The sequence below is a fragment of the Heptranchias perlo genome, chromosome 24, assembly GCF_035084215.1.
Source record: "Heptranchias perlo isolate sHepPer1 chromosome 24, sHepPer1.hap1, whole genome shotgun sequence".
Lineage (NCBI taxonomy): Eukaryota > Metazoa > Chordata > Chondrichthyes > Hexanchiformes > Hexanchidae > Heptranchias > Heptranchias perlo.
This window is the reverse complement of record NC_090348.1, coordinates 45,484,039-45,500,841: the sequence shown is the minus strand read 5'-3', so window position 1 is coordinate 45,500,841 and position 16,803 is coordinate 45,484,039. Positions and strand designations below refer to the sequence as shown.

The 16,803-nt window shown below is 41.8% G+C and overlaps 1 protein-coding gene across 1 annotated transcript in view; it reads right to left on the bottom strand.

Annotated features, from left to right (window-relative positions):
• Positions 1-16,803, bottom strand: part of snd1 (staphylococcal nuclease and tudor domain containing 1) — an 813,248-nt gene that overhangs the window by 579,081 nt on the left and 217,364 nt on the right. Inside the window, exon 14 of the mRNA XM_068005235.1 lies at positions 1,009-1,081. Coding sequence (XP_067861336.1) covers positions 1,009-1,081 — 73 coding nt within the window. The remainder of the gene's footprint in view (positions 1-1,008; positions 1,082-16,803) is intronic.

Below are 16,803 nucleotides of genomic sequence, written 5' to 3'. Positions count from 1 at the left end.
GTGGTAATTATCCCATCACATTCAACTTCTGATGTGTTCTTGTTACCATGGTGTTACCATGCTGGTTCATGTAAAGCTTCTGATCAATGGTGGTCCAGGATGTTGATTTTGGGGGGGGAAAACTGAAGGTCAGGGAGATGGTTGGACTTGCACTTGTTCGAGATGGTTATTACCAAGTACTTTTGACATGAATGTAACCTGCCACTTGTCAGCCCAAACATGAATGCCAGTCTAGGTCCTGCTGTAGGCTGGCATACCCTGCTTCATTATTGGTGGAGTTGTAAATGGGGCAGATCACTCTGCAATTCATGATTAGTATGGATTTCAAAATGGCCATTACACTGGGACTCTTGTTGCCTTCATTAGGGCTACTTATTTCCTGAGAAATTGAATTGTCTCTGCCTTAGATAGCTCCAAAGCCTTTAACAGGGACTAGTACCATGCATTTCCAAATAAGCCATCATTTGATATTTCACCAAAGCTCGGTTCTCTCCCATTGCTCTACTTGTGCTGTAGTAGGATCATCCTCTCAATTTTTCTATTAACTTAAGGAGCTCTCTAAAGTTGTTATCTTTTCCAGTCTTCCTTCTCCGTATCAGTGAACTCTCCCCCTCGTTACCTAGTCACACTTCTGCTGATGATTTCACTACATAGGCAGAAGTTATATTCAGACTTTAAAATGTACTGGTTGCACCAAAATCAGTTTAGATCACCAAGCACAAAGATGTACTTGCATTTAGAAAAGATGTAGAAAATATATCTACAATTGTGCATCAGTGGTTTTTAATTCACAACAGAACAAATATCTAACTTAAAACAAGCACTGAACTACCAAAGTTTAACACCGGGTCTGCATATTTTCAACACAATAGCAGGGAGACTGTGCTCACTTGTATTATAAGAATTTATCAGACTTTAAACATTTTGGGAATTCAGCAGTCAAACAATAAAATGAAGCTTTACCCACTTTATAAAGATGCAATTGTGCAACACTGGCACACAACTTACCCCAGAGATATCAGCAACACGGTGGATTGGCACCTCCTTCTTACTGTGCAACCCTTTGGCATTCTTTATAGCCCTAAGACAACAAAAATATCATTTGAGTAACAAAAACAAAAGAAAGGCTAGGTTTAAATACAAGAGAGTACAGAGCTAGCATTAAACTCCAATACAAAACCAGCAGCCTTAAAATCAACTACTAACACGGATAATTCAGTCAGGGTGCAGTATGGAAACCCAACCTCTGGTGCTTGAGTATTATATTCTCAGAAGGATGGTGAGAAAGAAACAATTACTTGTCAAGAATAAAGTTCGACAAATCCAGGCTCTCAAGATTTTAGCTTTAATATACATTTAAAACTTCAAAAAAAGGCTAGCCTTCTGATTAGGGCCCTATGTGTCTACATTTAAGAGACTGAGGCATAAAATAGGACATTCCCCCAGTGCTCTCTCATTCCAGGCTCAGCATCAAAATTGTCCAACATATTTTTCTTCAACCTGACCAACTCTCTGAAAGCAACTGGAATTGTCTTAAATAGGATTCAAGGATATACATACGCCCTTCCACATAGGTATCCTTCAATCCTATCTTAAGAACGCCAGCAAATGCCTTCCCAGGGACTCTAGATTAATGCCTCTGAAGCGCTCATTCATTCTCCTCCTCCAATTGAATTACTGCTGCTACTTTCCAAACCCTAGGTACATTTGCTGTTCTACAGACTGTTTGAATGACATTCTGAAGTTCTATCATCTCATGTTACGCTGTTCCAAGTACTCCAGCAAGTAATTCCTATATATGTGCCCAAAAAGTTTCCTCTTTCCTCAAGCTTTATGCTTGTTCCATCTCCAATGTCACTTATTCCCCAGTCTTGTTAACTGAGCCAGTGGTATGGTTAACTCCACTTTTCTCTCCCTAATGGGAACCATAGTCTCAACTCCATCTCCATATTCAAAACACTTGAAAGGTGACAATCTTTTCCACAACCTTATTTTCCATCCTCCTTCAGTCGTTCCAATCTAGTAATCTTTTCACTGAGCTCACTTATAAATCAGTTCCTTGCTGTGACTTGCTGGTTTGTCTTTATTATGTGGGTATAAAAGATCCCAAGGCACTATCAAAAGAAGAGCAGTGTTCTCCTGGTATTCTGGCCCAACATTCCTCCCCTTCCAAGCACCATCAAAAATAGTTCAAACAGTCATTGATCTCATTCAGTTTGTGGGATTTTGCCATGTGCAAATTGGCTACTACATTTGCCTATATAAGTGACTACACTTCAAAAAGTAATTCACTGGATATGCAGTGCTTTGAGGCATCCTGCATGTCTTTCCATGAACAAAACTTAGTTTTACATATGAAGTGACTAGAATAGTGTGAATTAGGATTAGCAATCTACCCTCTTACTGCTGGAATATGCACTCCTTACCCCTCCAATAAGTAGAAAAACACCACAATGACAAACCAGATAATTCAGGCATTCACTGGCATGTAATAGCGAGGAGCAACAAGAACAAACACATTCACTGGTACTTAAAACTGTTTTCTGCATGTCCTTTAACTGAAGTTTGGAGACACACACAGATTGGGCATCAAGCATTATGGAGTCCCATCTCCCTGCTGCAACATAGAGAGTGAACCAGTTAAAGCATATGAACTAAAAATATTGCAAACAGCTGTACTATGTACACCTCAGTCTGAGAAGCCCTTGGATACAGAACAGTTGTTTGAGACAGATCAAGAGATAATGGAAGAAGGTGCTCGCATTCAGTGATGCGCACCAACACCTAGCATCTGCATTATCTGGGAACTAACAATGTACAACTGGTCAGCTTTTATAAAGCAAAGGTTATTTTGGATGGCCCAGCCATTAAAAGTTCCTACATCTTCAAGCTTGATTATTCTTCAATGGATCTCCTGAATTTGGTTAGCTACAGTTGAAAACTTGTAGGGGCATCCAAAGTTCCATAACCAGGATAAAAAAAAATGTTTTGCAATTTCACCGGTAGAGAACTCCAGCAGAATCTTATATTTGCTCAGTGTCCCCCATCCTCCACTCACACAAAGTAAGCCCATTCCAGAAAGCAGTTGACAGAAACCAGTTTAAATTTGTCATACTTGGCCAAGCTAAAATTTCATATGAAAACATAGCAGAAATGTTATATTAAACAGGCCAAATCCCTATCACATCTCCACTCATTTCTTTGACAATTTCACCCATAATGCCCTCTTATTAGTGGTCACATTTAATTTTGGTTCATCTATGCAGCTTCATCTCGCATACAGATGTACAGTTGTCACTACGTAGATAATTAAGCTTTTCACAATCCAATCCCTTGATCGTAGCCAGTTTATGATTTTTTTCTCTCCTGGAAATGGATATTATGAATTGTCAGTCATTATTAGTGAATCTTGGTCAGAATAACACTAGGGACACTATAACTACACAGGCTTTTGGGGGAGCGGTAGGGGGAGAAGATAAATTCAGTGCAAACCTCAACACCATTATCCAACAACCACTGCTAAATGTCCAAGTGTGGGACAAAATCAGTTCAGCTATGATGCTCTGCAGCCTGGAAGCCTTTTGGAAGTTAGTGGTTAATTAATCCTTTGGAGTAATCATCAAAAACTAACGTCTGCAGGAGTTTAAGTGCTAGGCTTCAGGAGCAAGGTATTCAAGGGGAGACTCAACCTCCAATTACCATCTCCCCTTTTGAGTATACTGTTGGCCCCTGGTTAGCCAATAGGATAGAAGCATTTGGTTGTCCGTACCTCTATCATTCTCGGGATCCTACTCCTACTTGCATTTAAATAGCACTTTTATTGTAGTAAAACGTCCCAAGGCGCTTCACAGGAGCATTATCAAACAAGATTTGACACCAAGCCACATAAGGAGATATTAGGACAGGTGACCAAAAGCTCAGTCAAAGAGGTAGGTTTTAAGTTGCATCTTAAAGGATGAGAGAGAGAGAGATAGAGAGGTTTAGGGATGGGATCCCAGGGCTTAGGGCCTAGGCAGCCGAAGGCATCAAGAGTGCTGGATTTCAACAAAACCAAAGTGCAATCATTAAAGCTGAAGAATGTGTTGCAGCAAAATGTAAAACTTTCTCTCCTCTCATCTGAACCTTTCAAATAGAAACTGGAGTTTTAAGTGCCACCCAAAGTATTCAATGAAGCCCACACGCAGCTTTTTCGTGGAATCATACAGGAAATTTTTCCTTTTCAAGTATAAATCCAATTCCCTTTTGAAAGTTACGATTGAATCTGCGATCGGCACCCTTTCAGGCTATGCATTCCAGATCATAACTTGCTGCGTAAAAAAATCATCTCCCCTCTAATTCTTTTTGTTAAAACAGTTCCAGCATAAGATGCGTGCATGTTTGAATATGCATACAGATGGTATATACAGCCTTCTAAAAAGGAACCAATAGCATGATCAGCTGATCCACACCCAAGATTGAAGAAATGCTGTCCTTGAAATAAGAAAACTTCCCACTCTCGAGAAACCCAATGCAATAGAAACAGGAAGCTGCCTTGTTAGAGGGTTGTTCCATTTCAATACAGAACACCATTTAGGGCCCAGCAATGGAAGAGGTAAAGTTACAGCCTCAGAGACCAAGATCATCCCAAATTTGATTGTTTTTTTTTATTCGTTCATGGGATGTGGGCGTCGCTGGCGAGACCAGCATTTATTGCCCATCCCCAATTGCCCTAGAGAAGGTGGTGGTGAGCCGTCTTCTTGAACCGCTGCAGTCCGTGTAGTAAAGGTTCTCCCACAGTGCTGTTAGGAAGGGAGTTCCAGGATTTTGACCCAGCAACGATGAAGGAACAGCGATATATTTCCAAGTCGGGATGGTGTGTGACGTGGAGGGGAACATGCAAATGGTGTTGTTCCCATGTGCCTGCTGCTCTTGTCCTACTAGGTGGTGGAGGTCGTGGGTTGGGGAGGTGCTGTCGAAGAAGCCTTGGCGAGTTGCTGCAGTGCATCCTGTGGATGATACACACTGCAGCCACAGTGCGCCGGTGGTGAAGGGAGTGAATGTTTAGGGTGGAAAATGGGGTGCCAATCAAGCGGGCTGCTTTGTCCTGGATGGTGTCGAGCTTCTTGAGTGTTGTTGGAGCTGCACTCATCCAGGCAAGAGGAGAGTATTCCATCTCCCTCCTGACTTGTGCCTTGTAGATGGTGGAAAGGCTTTGGGGAGTCAGGAGGTGAGTCACTTGCCACAGAATGCCCAGCCTCTGACCTGCTCTTGCAGCCACAGTGTTTATATGGCTGGTCCAGTTAAATTTCTGGTCAATGGTGACCCCCAGGATGTTGATGGTGGGGGATTCAGCAATGGTAATGCCGTTGAATGTCAAGGGATGGTGGTTAGACTCTCTCTCTCGTTGGAGATGGTCATAGCCTGGCACTTGTCTGGCACGAATGTTACTTGCCACTTATCAGCCCAAGCCTGGATGTTGTCCAGGTCGTGCTGCATGTGGGCTCGGACTGCTTCATTATCTGAGGGGTTGCGAATGGAACTGAACACTGTGCAATCATCAGCAAACATCCCCATTTCTGACCTTATGATGGAGGGAAGGTCATTGATGAAGCAGCAGAAGATGGTTGGGCCTAAGACACTGCCCTGAGGAACTCCTGCAGCAATGTCCTGGGGCTGAGATGATTGGTCTCCAACAACCACTACCATCTTCCTTTGTGCTAGGTATAACTCCAGCCACTGGAGAGTTTCCCCCCCCCCCCCGATTCCCATTGACTTCAATTTTACTCGGGCTCCTTGGTGCCACACTCGGTCAAATGCTGCCTTGATGTCAAGGGCAGTCACTCTCACCTCACCTCTGGAATTCGGCTCTTTTGTCCATGTTTGGACCAAGGCTGTAACGAGGTCTGGAGCCGGTCTGTTCCATTGGTCTGTTCTGGCTTAGCAAATCTTAGCATAGGCAGCAGCTACAGTTAGCTTTTATTTGGGGGGGGGGGGGGGGGCAAGATCGACAGATTTTGCACGCCTAAATGCCATCAAAAAGACCCCAGCTGGAATATGTGCATGAACGAACGAACGAACGAACGGTCAGGCTTAGCCGCAACAACCCCCACTGTCAAATAACCTGTCAACGCTCATACATTTGGGCATATGCATCATACCTGTGGAATGTAACTCAGGGACAGTCAGTGTCTACAGAAGAATTAAATGAGGTTGTGGGGAGGGGGGCGGAAGAGAAAGAAAATTTAAAGAGTGGGAGTAGTAGTGAAAGCCCCTCTTTCCCTGGCTAATTTTTACAACAGCTTGGAGTAAAACAGACCATAAGAAGTATAAAATTGAGGTGAAAAAAGAATTCCAATCTTTCCAAGTGAATGTGAGTTACTTATGTAATGTGGAATTTAATACATCGCCTTAATATAGGACCATAACTTGCCTTCTGGCACAGTGTCTACCAGACATTACAATACGGCCATTCTAAAACCAGTGAAAGTACAAAAACAGTTTGCAAGACCTGGTGTTTCAGGCCACAGCAAGGAACACTTGAGCTACAGTGCCAGGGTATCATATGGGGTGGGCTTTCATTCTGCCTCAAATTATATTTTTAAAAAAACAGAAGTTTTCCTATGACTTCAGATGTATAGGGCAAATGTGTATTAGAAATAACTAAGAGTTAAGATGGATCTATCTTTTCTTATTTGAAAAGGAAAAATTTGCAGGGCTATGGGGAAAGAGCAGGGGGAGTGGGACTAATTGGGTTGCTCTTCCAAAGAGCCGGCACAGGCACGATGGGCCGATTGGCCGCCTTCTGTCCAGTTTCATTCTAAACATCAAAAGGACAGATTTGGGGGGGGGGGGGGGGGGGGGGAGAAGAGAAAGGGAAGAGGGGAGAGAGAGAGAGAATTTCTGCTGGCAATTCAATAGTGCATTGTATTGGGCCTCATCATTGAGGCCCAGACAACACGTGATAAATTGTCCATTAGTATACCATGCACATCCTTTGTATAGTGTCTTTGATGTCTGCCAAGCTCCAGAAAATTGTACAAGAGCTGAACGTTTTCCCTATTATCTTTAGTTCAGTTTTCATTGAGTCTAAAGTAATGGAGAGGAGCAGAAATATCACCTCATCCATGCACAATCATCTCTTGTGTGAAGTCTACAGAAAACTGAATCTCCAACAGTCTTGCAGGTTAAGGACCATGGAAGAAATATGTCTGAAGCTGATATTTTAAATCCTTGATGTCTGATCCAGTCTATTGTTTTCTAATAACTTGTACCATCAGTAACTTGCTGTGCTTTCCTTTACCACCTGATAGACAGGAGGGCATGGTATGCAGCCCACCTGATCTCTGGTGTGTTGAGCAGAATAGTGGGCAATTGTTAATCCTGGGCACCCAATCCGAAAGTCTATAAATTTCAGTTAACAGGAGGCTCCACCTACTCATCAAAAATGCCTTTTGCAATGAAAACAAATTAAAAACGTTGGGCGAAAGCTCGAATTGCAAGACATTGTTTCAGGCAGTCTCCTTTTGCTAAACAAAGGAGTATGACAAATCCTGTTCACGTTCCCACTTTCCCAGATCCCGAACCACTGTGAATGCAAGTTGTTGTTGAATTCCTAGTTTTGTCTGGTTTGTTGGGGAGGCAGAGAGATTGTAAATAAAAAACAAACAAACATTCAGAATGTAGCCAACTTGCACTTTTCTCACACATTTTAGCAGCTCGTTAATGTGGCTCTGACAGGGTCTACAGCAGGTTGCTAACCAACAACTTGCATTTATATAGTGCCTTTTAGTGCACAAAATTCCCCACCACAAAAATTCTGGGGGGGGGGGGGGGGGGGGGAGTGAAAATGCAGTAAGTTCCCCCCAATTGCTCAAAACAATGGTTTGAGACTACACTTCGCTGCAGACCACTGTTGCCAGAATTGACGTCTATGCATCTCCTCTAACTACAGTTAGAGTGAAGTGCAATCTGTATTCTTTAGGAAGCGTGACAATTGCAGAATCACAGAGCAAAACACTTCACTTTAACACTACATTTGCTATAATAGCCTGAAGCCAGTGAGCCTTATCCCAAGAACTGTGCGCACCCACAGCCTTACCCCAGAACTAAGTCTACCACTGCTAGGCAAGCATAGGAGTCTGACCCCACCCCCTCCGCCAGAACTGAGACACTACACGTGGGCCTGGAGTGCTTCATCCAGAACTGATCCTACCAGCTCTGGGCATCCACCGCAGCCTACCACCAAGTAGGCCTCACTCTCAACTCTAGGCACTTGTAGTTGACTGCAGCCGCAGGAAGTTTCTGATTGTGTCAGCAGTTTCAATACGAAAAGGCTCCACAAGATTCTAACTACATGAAACATATTAGGATTAAGAAATTGCTTTCTACAATGAATTTTGTACTTCAGTCTGACCTAACCCCGTCAGTGGCACATCGTATTTACTGAAAAGCTCTCAGGCACTCAGTTCTGAGTGATGCAATGTGATAGCTGCAGTCTTCATTCCCTTATTTGACGGATTTACTCAAATCATCAAATAAAATCTCTATTGAACTACATCCATTTTAATCACAGAATGTCACACAGATGCAATGCGTTCGATGAAAATAAATAATGCACGTAGAAACATAAGCTGATGGTAAAAAGAAAACCACAGATGTTGGAAACACAAGGTACCCTGTCTAACCCAAAGGCATCTTAATCAACTCTATTATAGGCAGGGCTGTCAATCTTTATAGAAGCAAAGTTCACTCAGTGTAACACACTAAGAATGATCTGCACCACTGTGAACTCTTCCAGATTCAATCTCTGGAACAAGTAAAATTTACAAAAGAACACTAAAATTTCTCCACCTTAAAGTCATTCATGAAAATCTCTAGGTCAAAATTTCATGATGCCATTCCCCTGATTACAGAAGCACCATTTTGCAAAGAGTATCTGATCCATATTTATACTGCTCTCCCATTCCATTCTTCGCCTGCTCTTCACACACCTGCCATGAAGTACTTTGGCACCACATACAAATCCCCAATGAGAGGCTACAAAGGCAGCCCATTTCAAAACCTCTTCCAACCCATGCACACTTGGAACAGCTTGGAATTACTTGTCCCAGTTACAAGTGTGGCTCAGAGGGAGAAGAGAAAAGACAGGAGGGGGCAATTCAGGAGCAGACGGCCTCCCTATGTACTAAACTGTTCTACCAATTGGCCACCTGTTTTAAAAAATGATCAGCATCCGACAAACAGCAGTGGATCTACAAGTGCCTGACTGCATGACTACTTTAATGCGCTCCTTCACCATAAGATGACAGATGCAATTTAACGCAGAGAAGGTGATGCATTTTGATAGGAAGAATGAGGAGAGGCAATATAAACTAAATGGTACAATATTAAAGGGGGTGCAGGGACAGAGGCCTGGCGGTTCACATACACAACTCTTTGAAGGTGACAGGACAAGTTGAAAAGGCTGTTAAAGCATATGGGATGCTTGGCTTTATAAACAGAGGCAAAGAGTACAAAAGCAAGGAAGTTATGCTAAACCTTTATAAATCACTGGTTAGGCCCCAGCTGGAATATTATGTCTAATACTGGGCACCACACCTTAGGAAAGATGTCACGGCCTTAGAGAGGGTGCAGAGCAGATTCACTCGAACGGTACCAGGGATGCAGGACTTCAGGTACACGGAGAGACTAGAAAAGCTAGGATTGTTCCCCTTAGAGCAGAGAAGGTTAAGGGGAGATTTGATAGAGTAAATAAGGAGAATCTGTTTCCAGTGGCAGAAGGGTCAGTACCCAGAGGACACAGATTTAAGGTGATTGGCAAAAGAACCAGAGGCAAGTTGAGGAGAAATTTTTTACGCAGCAAGTTATGATGATCTGGAATGCACTGCCTGAAAGGGTGGTGGAAACAGATTCAATAATAACTTTCAAAAGGGAATTGGATAAATACTTGAAGGGGAAAAAGTTGCAGGGCTATGAGGAAAGGTCAGGGGAATGGGTCTATTTAGATAGCTCTTTCAAAGAGCCGACAGAGGCACGATGGGCCAAATAGTTTCTTTCTGTGCTGTATCATTCTATGATTCAATAACACTACCTATAATACCAAGGAAAGAACAGTGTCTGCCAAGATTAGGCTGTGAAAAGCAAAAAGCATTGGAAGAGATTGATGAAAATTTTGGGGAAGTTTGTTTTCTCTCCAGTGGTGTGAATGAACCTTTAATTATTCAAAGTGAACTGCTACAAATAACATAGGAGCCAAGGAGTTCTAGGTATTACAAATCAAAATGATTCAGTGTTTCTCATTTAACAGTGCAGTATTTCCTATCTAACCCCAATGAATTTTGGAAAATGAAATCAATGACAATCTTAGCACCTAATTTACCAAAAATAACAGCTTTAAGAACAGTCTGAAAATGCAACCTGTAACAGCTGGCAGTTTTAAAAATTGGTTTCATCAGGTGATGGTGAACAGAGCTCATGTGCTTTTCCCCTGCTCGCCCCTCCCCCAATCACACCAGTTAGTAAAGAATGAGAGCACCTCAATGAAGGTCACTCAGACACCCCCCCTCTCTTCTCTCTCCCCACCCCATCCTCGCCTTCCACAGCTATTGGCTCAAGAGCACCATTACCCAAAGCCTCTCCATTTTTGGCAGGAAGCAGTGAATGGAACATGAGACTAAAGGGAGAAATAAAATGTAAAAAGTAGGAATATAAAAAAAATTCTGGACAGCAAATTTGCAGAATGTGTGTCAAAGCTGCTTGTTATATTTAATGGAATATTAAATGTATTACTCAAAGAGTCACTGGGGTTAGGTAGGAAATAGAAATCAGACATTTACGGCACAGGAGGCCGCCATTCGGCCCATCGTGTCTGTGCCAACCGAAAAAGAGCTTCAAGTCGAATCCCACTTTCCAGCTCTTGGTCCGTAGCCCTGTAGGTTACAGCGCTTCAAGTGTACATCCAAGTACTTTTTAAATGCAATAAGGGTTTCTGCCTCTACCACCCTATCAGGCAGCGAGTTCCAGACCCCCACCACCCTCTGGATGAAAAAGATTCTCCTCAACTCCCCTTTAATCTTTCTACCAATTACTTTAAATTCTGTACTGTTAAATTAGAAACACTGGATAATTTTGGTTTGTAATATCTAGAACTCCTTGGCTCTTCTGTTGTTCATTCACACCACTGGGTATCTGAATAATCTGGCAGATTTGACTTTTACAGATACCTCCCAGAATCAAGAAACACTCAAATTCCACTTGAGGGGGTAGGGATGGTCTCAGTAAACTCAAATTTATCAGGAATTTAAACTGCATTCAGCAAATTTTCTTCATGGTGCTCATTTCCAAAGTTCAATGAAAACTACAATACAAAACATTCTATAGAAAAACACAGTCTCTAAATTCCAGGTTCACGGTGAGGCGACTCAATGCTGGAGAACAAAAGTCTCTCTTTTCTCCACCTGGCTTTAAGCTCAGCACAGGGCAAGTAAAACATGCAGGGGTTTGGTTCAAAGTAAATTTCCCTCTGCATCAACTAATCAAGCACCCCCAGTTTAGCTACAAAGAAAGCTTGCCACCCCTGACTCAGAAAAGTACCCCAGTGTAGCTCAAATGTTACATCCATTTCTTGCCCAATCCATCCTTGCGGCAAGACAGACAAAAAAAATTGTAAATTTGTACAATGGGCATGCACCCCTACCACCTGAAATTGGGTAGCAACTGCCCTAGCTTATTTCCACCATGGGTCCATATGGGTGTCAAAAAAGGAACTTTCATCCCATCAGTCTGAGCTAAGTTCAAACACAATCCAGTGTCCATTCAGCCCTAAGGAAAGGTAAATCCAATCAATAATAAAACTAGCCAAGACATTTAACACTAAACTTTGTAAACCAAACTAGATTGAGACAAGTAACAGCACACTGACATTTTTCTAGTTCTCACCTAATTTAGGAATACCTCAGCAAGTCTTTTTTCTGTTTTACTTTAAGTATATTTCTGCATTCTACATCAGAACACCTTTGCTGCCTCGGACTGCCCAATCCAGGTCAGAATCAGAATATTTCTTCCTCACATCTTACACAGCTCAACTCCGCTTTGTGGGTACAGGATCTAACCAACTAAATTACCCAAAGTCTTCACTTTAGCTGAAAAAATACTTGCTAAAGATTCGATAACCACCAGGAATCATTCCAATGATTGCATTTACTGATTACATTGCTACATATCCAGTCATTTGTCACTTATACAAGTTGTATAAGCTCTTTCAACATATAACTGCACCCTAGCATCAAACCTTGCTCATTGGAGACATGGAAAATATTTTTTCTCTCCCAACCCCTCTTGCCTAGCTTAGTCACTAGATGGAGGAAATAGGTCTGAAAAATGCATTTACTCTCAACTGAGTTGTTGACCCAAGAGTTAAAGATAATTTAAATGCACCTTCTTTTATAGGAAGAGTGGTAATGTGTTGCTCCTTACTCTTGCCAAACTGAAATTAGAAAGAACAGCTGATCCTAATTGGATTACAAGAATATCTTCCTCCACATTACTCAGAATTTATATTGGGACCCTACAATAACACTACATTTTTTTTTAAATCACAAAAATGTCAGAATTGATATTTCTACAGAGTAACTGACTCCTTATGCCATACAATGAATACAATATCTTACATGGCATTCTGGAACAATTGCAGTCGTCATTATGAGGATTTTGGCATTGACGTTTTGACTTCTTCTCCTGAACCCTGATTTCCCCCCTTGCTGCAACAAACTGATAGAGGAAGTTTGCTGTTGTGTTCTTTTCAGTTGTGGTTGTATTATTTGTACCTGCTGGAAATTCATTAATTCTGCCTGATTATCTTATCTATTTTCTGAATAACAGAATGCTTAATAATGGCACAGAAATACTTGAGGTTGGGAGGTGAAGATGCTTTTATTTCCTGTCTCTGAATATCCTTTCTTCCAAAATGTCTACACGTGATTAGTACGAATGTAGAAGATAAGAGTTCAGAAAAACCTGACAGGAAATGATGCTAGTATAAAGGGGTTTGAAGCTAGAAGCATCCAACGATGAACTAGGGAAGACAACAGATGAGCTGAGTCAAACCAGCAACTTCCTCCACTTCTTGATGACATTTTCTCTACTTCACACCATACTTTCTTGCACCCTCTCGCCCCTCCCCCCCCTAAAAAAGAACCATATGGCTAAGCCCCACCAAATAATGCAGTCCTAAAACAATAACTTCATGTAGCCCAAAGCATAATTCTTCCTCAATTTAGTGACTGCCCCATTTACTAATCCCTCTTCTGACCAATCTACTCCTACATAAAACTAGCAATTAATATAGTCAAATACCACAATGGAGAAGCTGATCAGTAATACTGCATAATACAACTATAATCTTTGTACTAGTCACAAACAATTAGATAATCAATCAGATAATTGGTTTTGCTTGAGGGATTAATGTTGGCCAGGGCACACAGAACTCCCTTGCTCCTCTTTGAATAGTGGCATGGAATATTTTATGTCTACCCAAGAAGATAGATGGGAGCCTTGGTTTAACATCTTAGCCAAAAGACTGCTTTGCCTATAGTATAGCAGTCCCTCAGTACTACACTGAAATGTCAGCAGACATTATATGCTCATGTTTCTAGAATGGGCCTTGAAACTACTACCATCTGAGTCACAGGCAAGTGCTACCATTAAGCCAAGGCTGATACTGTAAACATAGTCTTTCCTTCTACTCCATTCTCCTCTGAGCATCAGTCCTCAGATATACAAGATGCCCTACTCATCACAACCTTCTTACCATAATGCAGGTTATTCTGATCACGCTGTTCACCCTCATTACATCAGCATTAGTCACTCATTCCTCCTGGCTGATAGCCAGCATCTGTCTCTCAAAGCACATCAAAAAGAATCTAGTCTCTTGCATTTGTACCTTCATTACAGTCAAGCTCTTAGTACAAAAGAAAAATGGGGGGGTGGGGGGGGAAAGAGGAGGGAGGGAAAGGTATAATACTCAAGTCACTCAAACATAACTCCCCAGCAACCTGCTATAAAATACATATAGCGCAGTGTTGACAAGTCTCGAAAACAGCTGCCGCCTTGTCCTCTTGCAGGGCATATGGTAGCACACCTGACAACTTCAAACAAATTCATCCAGGTGCTAGTAGCTGGATTACAAAAATGACTTTGCATTCAAGGGGTTGAAGGAGTGTCGTGTATTCTACAACTATTCACTGTGCTTCATCATATGGCAACAGTTTTCATATTAAACTCCCTGGACCCCAGAAGATCCATGAAGTTATCTCAGGAGTTCAAAAGATCAAATTTCTGTCCAGTCATCCGGTTTCTGAATTTTTTTGTATTTGTTTACATACTAGCTTATATATTTGTTGCTGTAAGCCAACATGTTTTGTGCAATCTAGCACCATTTTTCCTCTAGGTATACAGCAATCTTTTGAAAGTTAGGACAGCAGATCCCCAGAAGTAGGTCAATATTTGCCGATTTCCCACACAGAAAAGTTTGAAAACCGCAATTTTACAAGGCCTAGGGCCACGAGTAGTGTCAATTTTATTACTCTTAGTAGTGCACTCATAATATCAGAATGAAATGTAGCATCTCCCTTTAACATGATTCCCAAAAACTGAACTTTCTGCCACATTAACTTGATATAATACGCTCACATTTTCAACAATGGACTCAAAAGATGCATACTTGTTCACTTAACTACAATACTATTCATGATTGCTAATATTTCCCTTATTGCCCCCTTGTCACCAATTTAATCCTTAGCACTGTGTAACCTAACCAAAGAGATAACTAATGGAATACAATAAGCACTGTAAGCTCCTATACACAAAAATATCTAACCTTGCATTCTCAATATGCTTGAAGCCAAGGGGGAGCAATAAAGTTCCAGCACACCTCAACATGACAATATATTGAAGTACATTGCAGTGCCAACATCCATACATGTACATTATGAATAGAAACTCAGTGCAGTTATTTTTAAGGGAGTTCAGATGCACTACAACAGAGGACTCAATTAAGAATCAATCAGAATGCAGAGGGGCTTTCTCGAGTACGAAAAACAAAGATAAGGAATTTCGAAGGAGAAGAATGTTCCATTGTATCCATCTATGAGATTAAAACCCCTCGATTTTTATTGATTGACCTTGTAGATATTATATTCATTTGGGAACAGCCAAACATGTTAAATTTATCTGCTGCTTCCTCTGGTGAATATCAGATACCCTCAATTCACTAGGCAACCATCTAAGTGTTGGATTTACTAATCGGGTCTACTCAGCTCGTACTCTCTCCTCTCGCTCATGTACTGAGGAGCTGGTGTCCCATCCGGGCCCGGGGTGGGGTGGGGTGGGGTGGGGTGGGGTGGGGTGGGGTGGGGTGGGGGATGTTTTTGCAGAGGATTGCAACCTTTAGCACTGTGTAGCGATCATGCACTACAGCTTAAACACAATCAAGTCACAGTTTAAAAGGTCCTGTACTCTTCCCCATCAATGAGCCCTGACCACCAAAGCAACATTTCCATTTGCCCATATCAGCTCTCCTTGTTGTCTGTTTATGCCTGGCATTTTAGTGCCAATCTACGAACTCCATCCTCCAGGAATTAGATTGAGATTGCCCCAAGCAGCTAGCAAACCCAGGAACCCAGCAGCTAGCAAAGAAAATATTCATGCAACTGGTCTCAATCTGGATTGAATTAAAACATAGGTCCCAGAAACAAAAAGAATGGTGTTCCAGCACATCATTTTAATGCTTTGAGGCTGATGCTGCAGTGTTTGTCTTTGAATGAAGCTAATTGCTGTGCAGGAAACACCCAAGGCGCAAACTAATTATCTGCAACAAAATGTTGAACCAAGCAAAGTGTCCATTATAAGGAAAGGTTCAAATAACAGGCCTATTTTTGTTAGGCATGGGTATTAAGGATTTTGGAACCAAAGTGGGTAGATGGAGTTTCAGAACCAAGACAGGTAGATGGAGTTAAGATACAGATCAGCCATGATCTAACAATGACTGAACAGGCTCGTGGGACTGAATGGCCTACTCCTATGGCCTATGTAACACAATTAAACTTATAATTTAAGAACAAAAAGCAGGTAAAGCTACAAAGGACTTAAGTTGACAGGGAAGGCCACATGAAGCAAATCACAAATAAGATTGAGAGAATTAGGTGAGCTGCTGGATCAAGATGGAATTGAAGGATATGGTCAGCAAGTGGGTTTAAATCCATTAACATTGACAGGTTTATTGGGCCTAATGACTCTTCCTGTCTTTTTTTTTGAAAAACACATTTTTATGTTCCTGTAAACTGAAAATACTATTTCCCCTCCAGCTCCTTTGAGCTGCTAAACTGATTGATGAACTCTCTGGAACTCTGTAGGGGACAGGGGAAGATCAGAAAGGCACACCCTATGTACAATGGTGCAGCAACATGTAAAGCCGATTTTTCCAGTGGGTGCAACAAGTGTTACAAATTCTGGTTTGCCGTAGATATTTTCTAGTGTTCAGTGGCAACAGTCCACTCCTCTAACTGGTCTCAGCTTCTTACTTTTATGGGAGTTTACTCGCAATGCCCTAAAGGGAGACCTAGAGCAACAACAGGGTCCCTCCTTGTAATATGGACCAGATATCCATGTCTTTTGCATTTTTTAATTATTCGTTCATGGGATGTGGGCATATTTGGCAAGGCCAGCATTTATTGCCCATCCCTAATTGCCCTTGAGAAGGTGGTGGTGAGCTGCCTTCTTGAACCGCTGCAGTCTGTGTGGTCTGTACTTCTTCAATCTCTCTGAAGG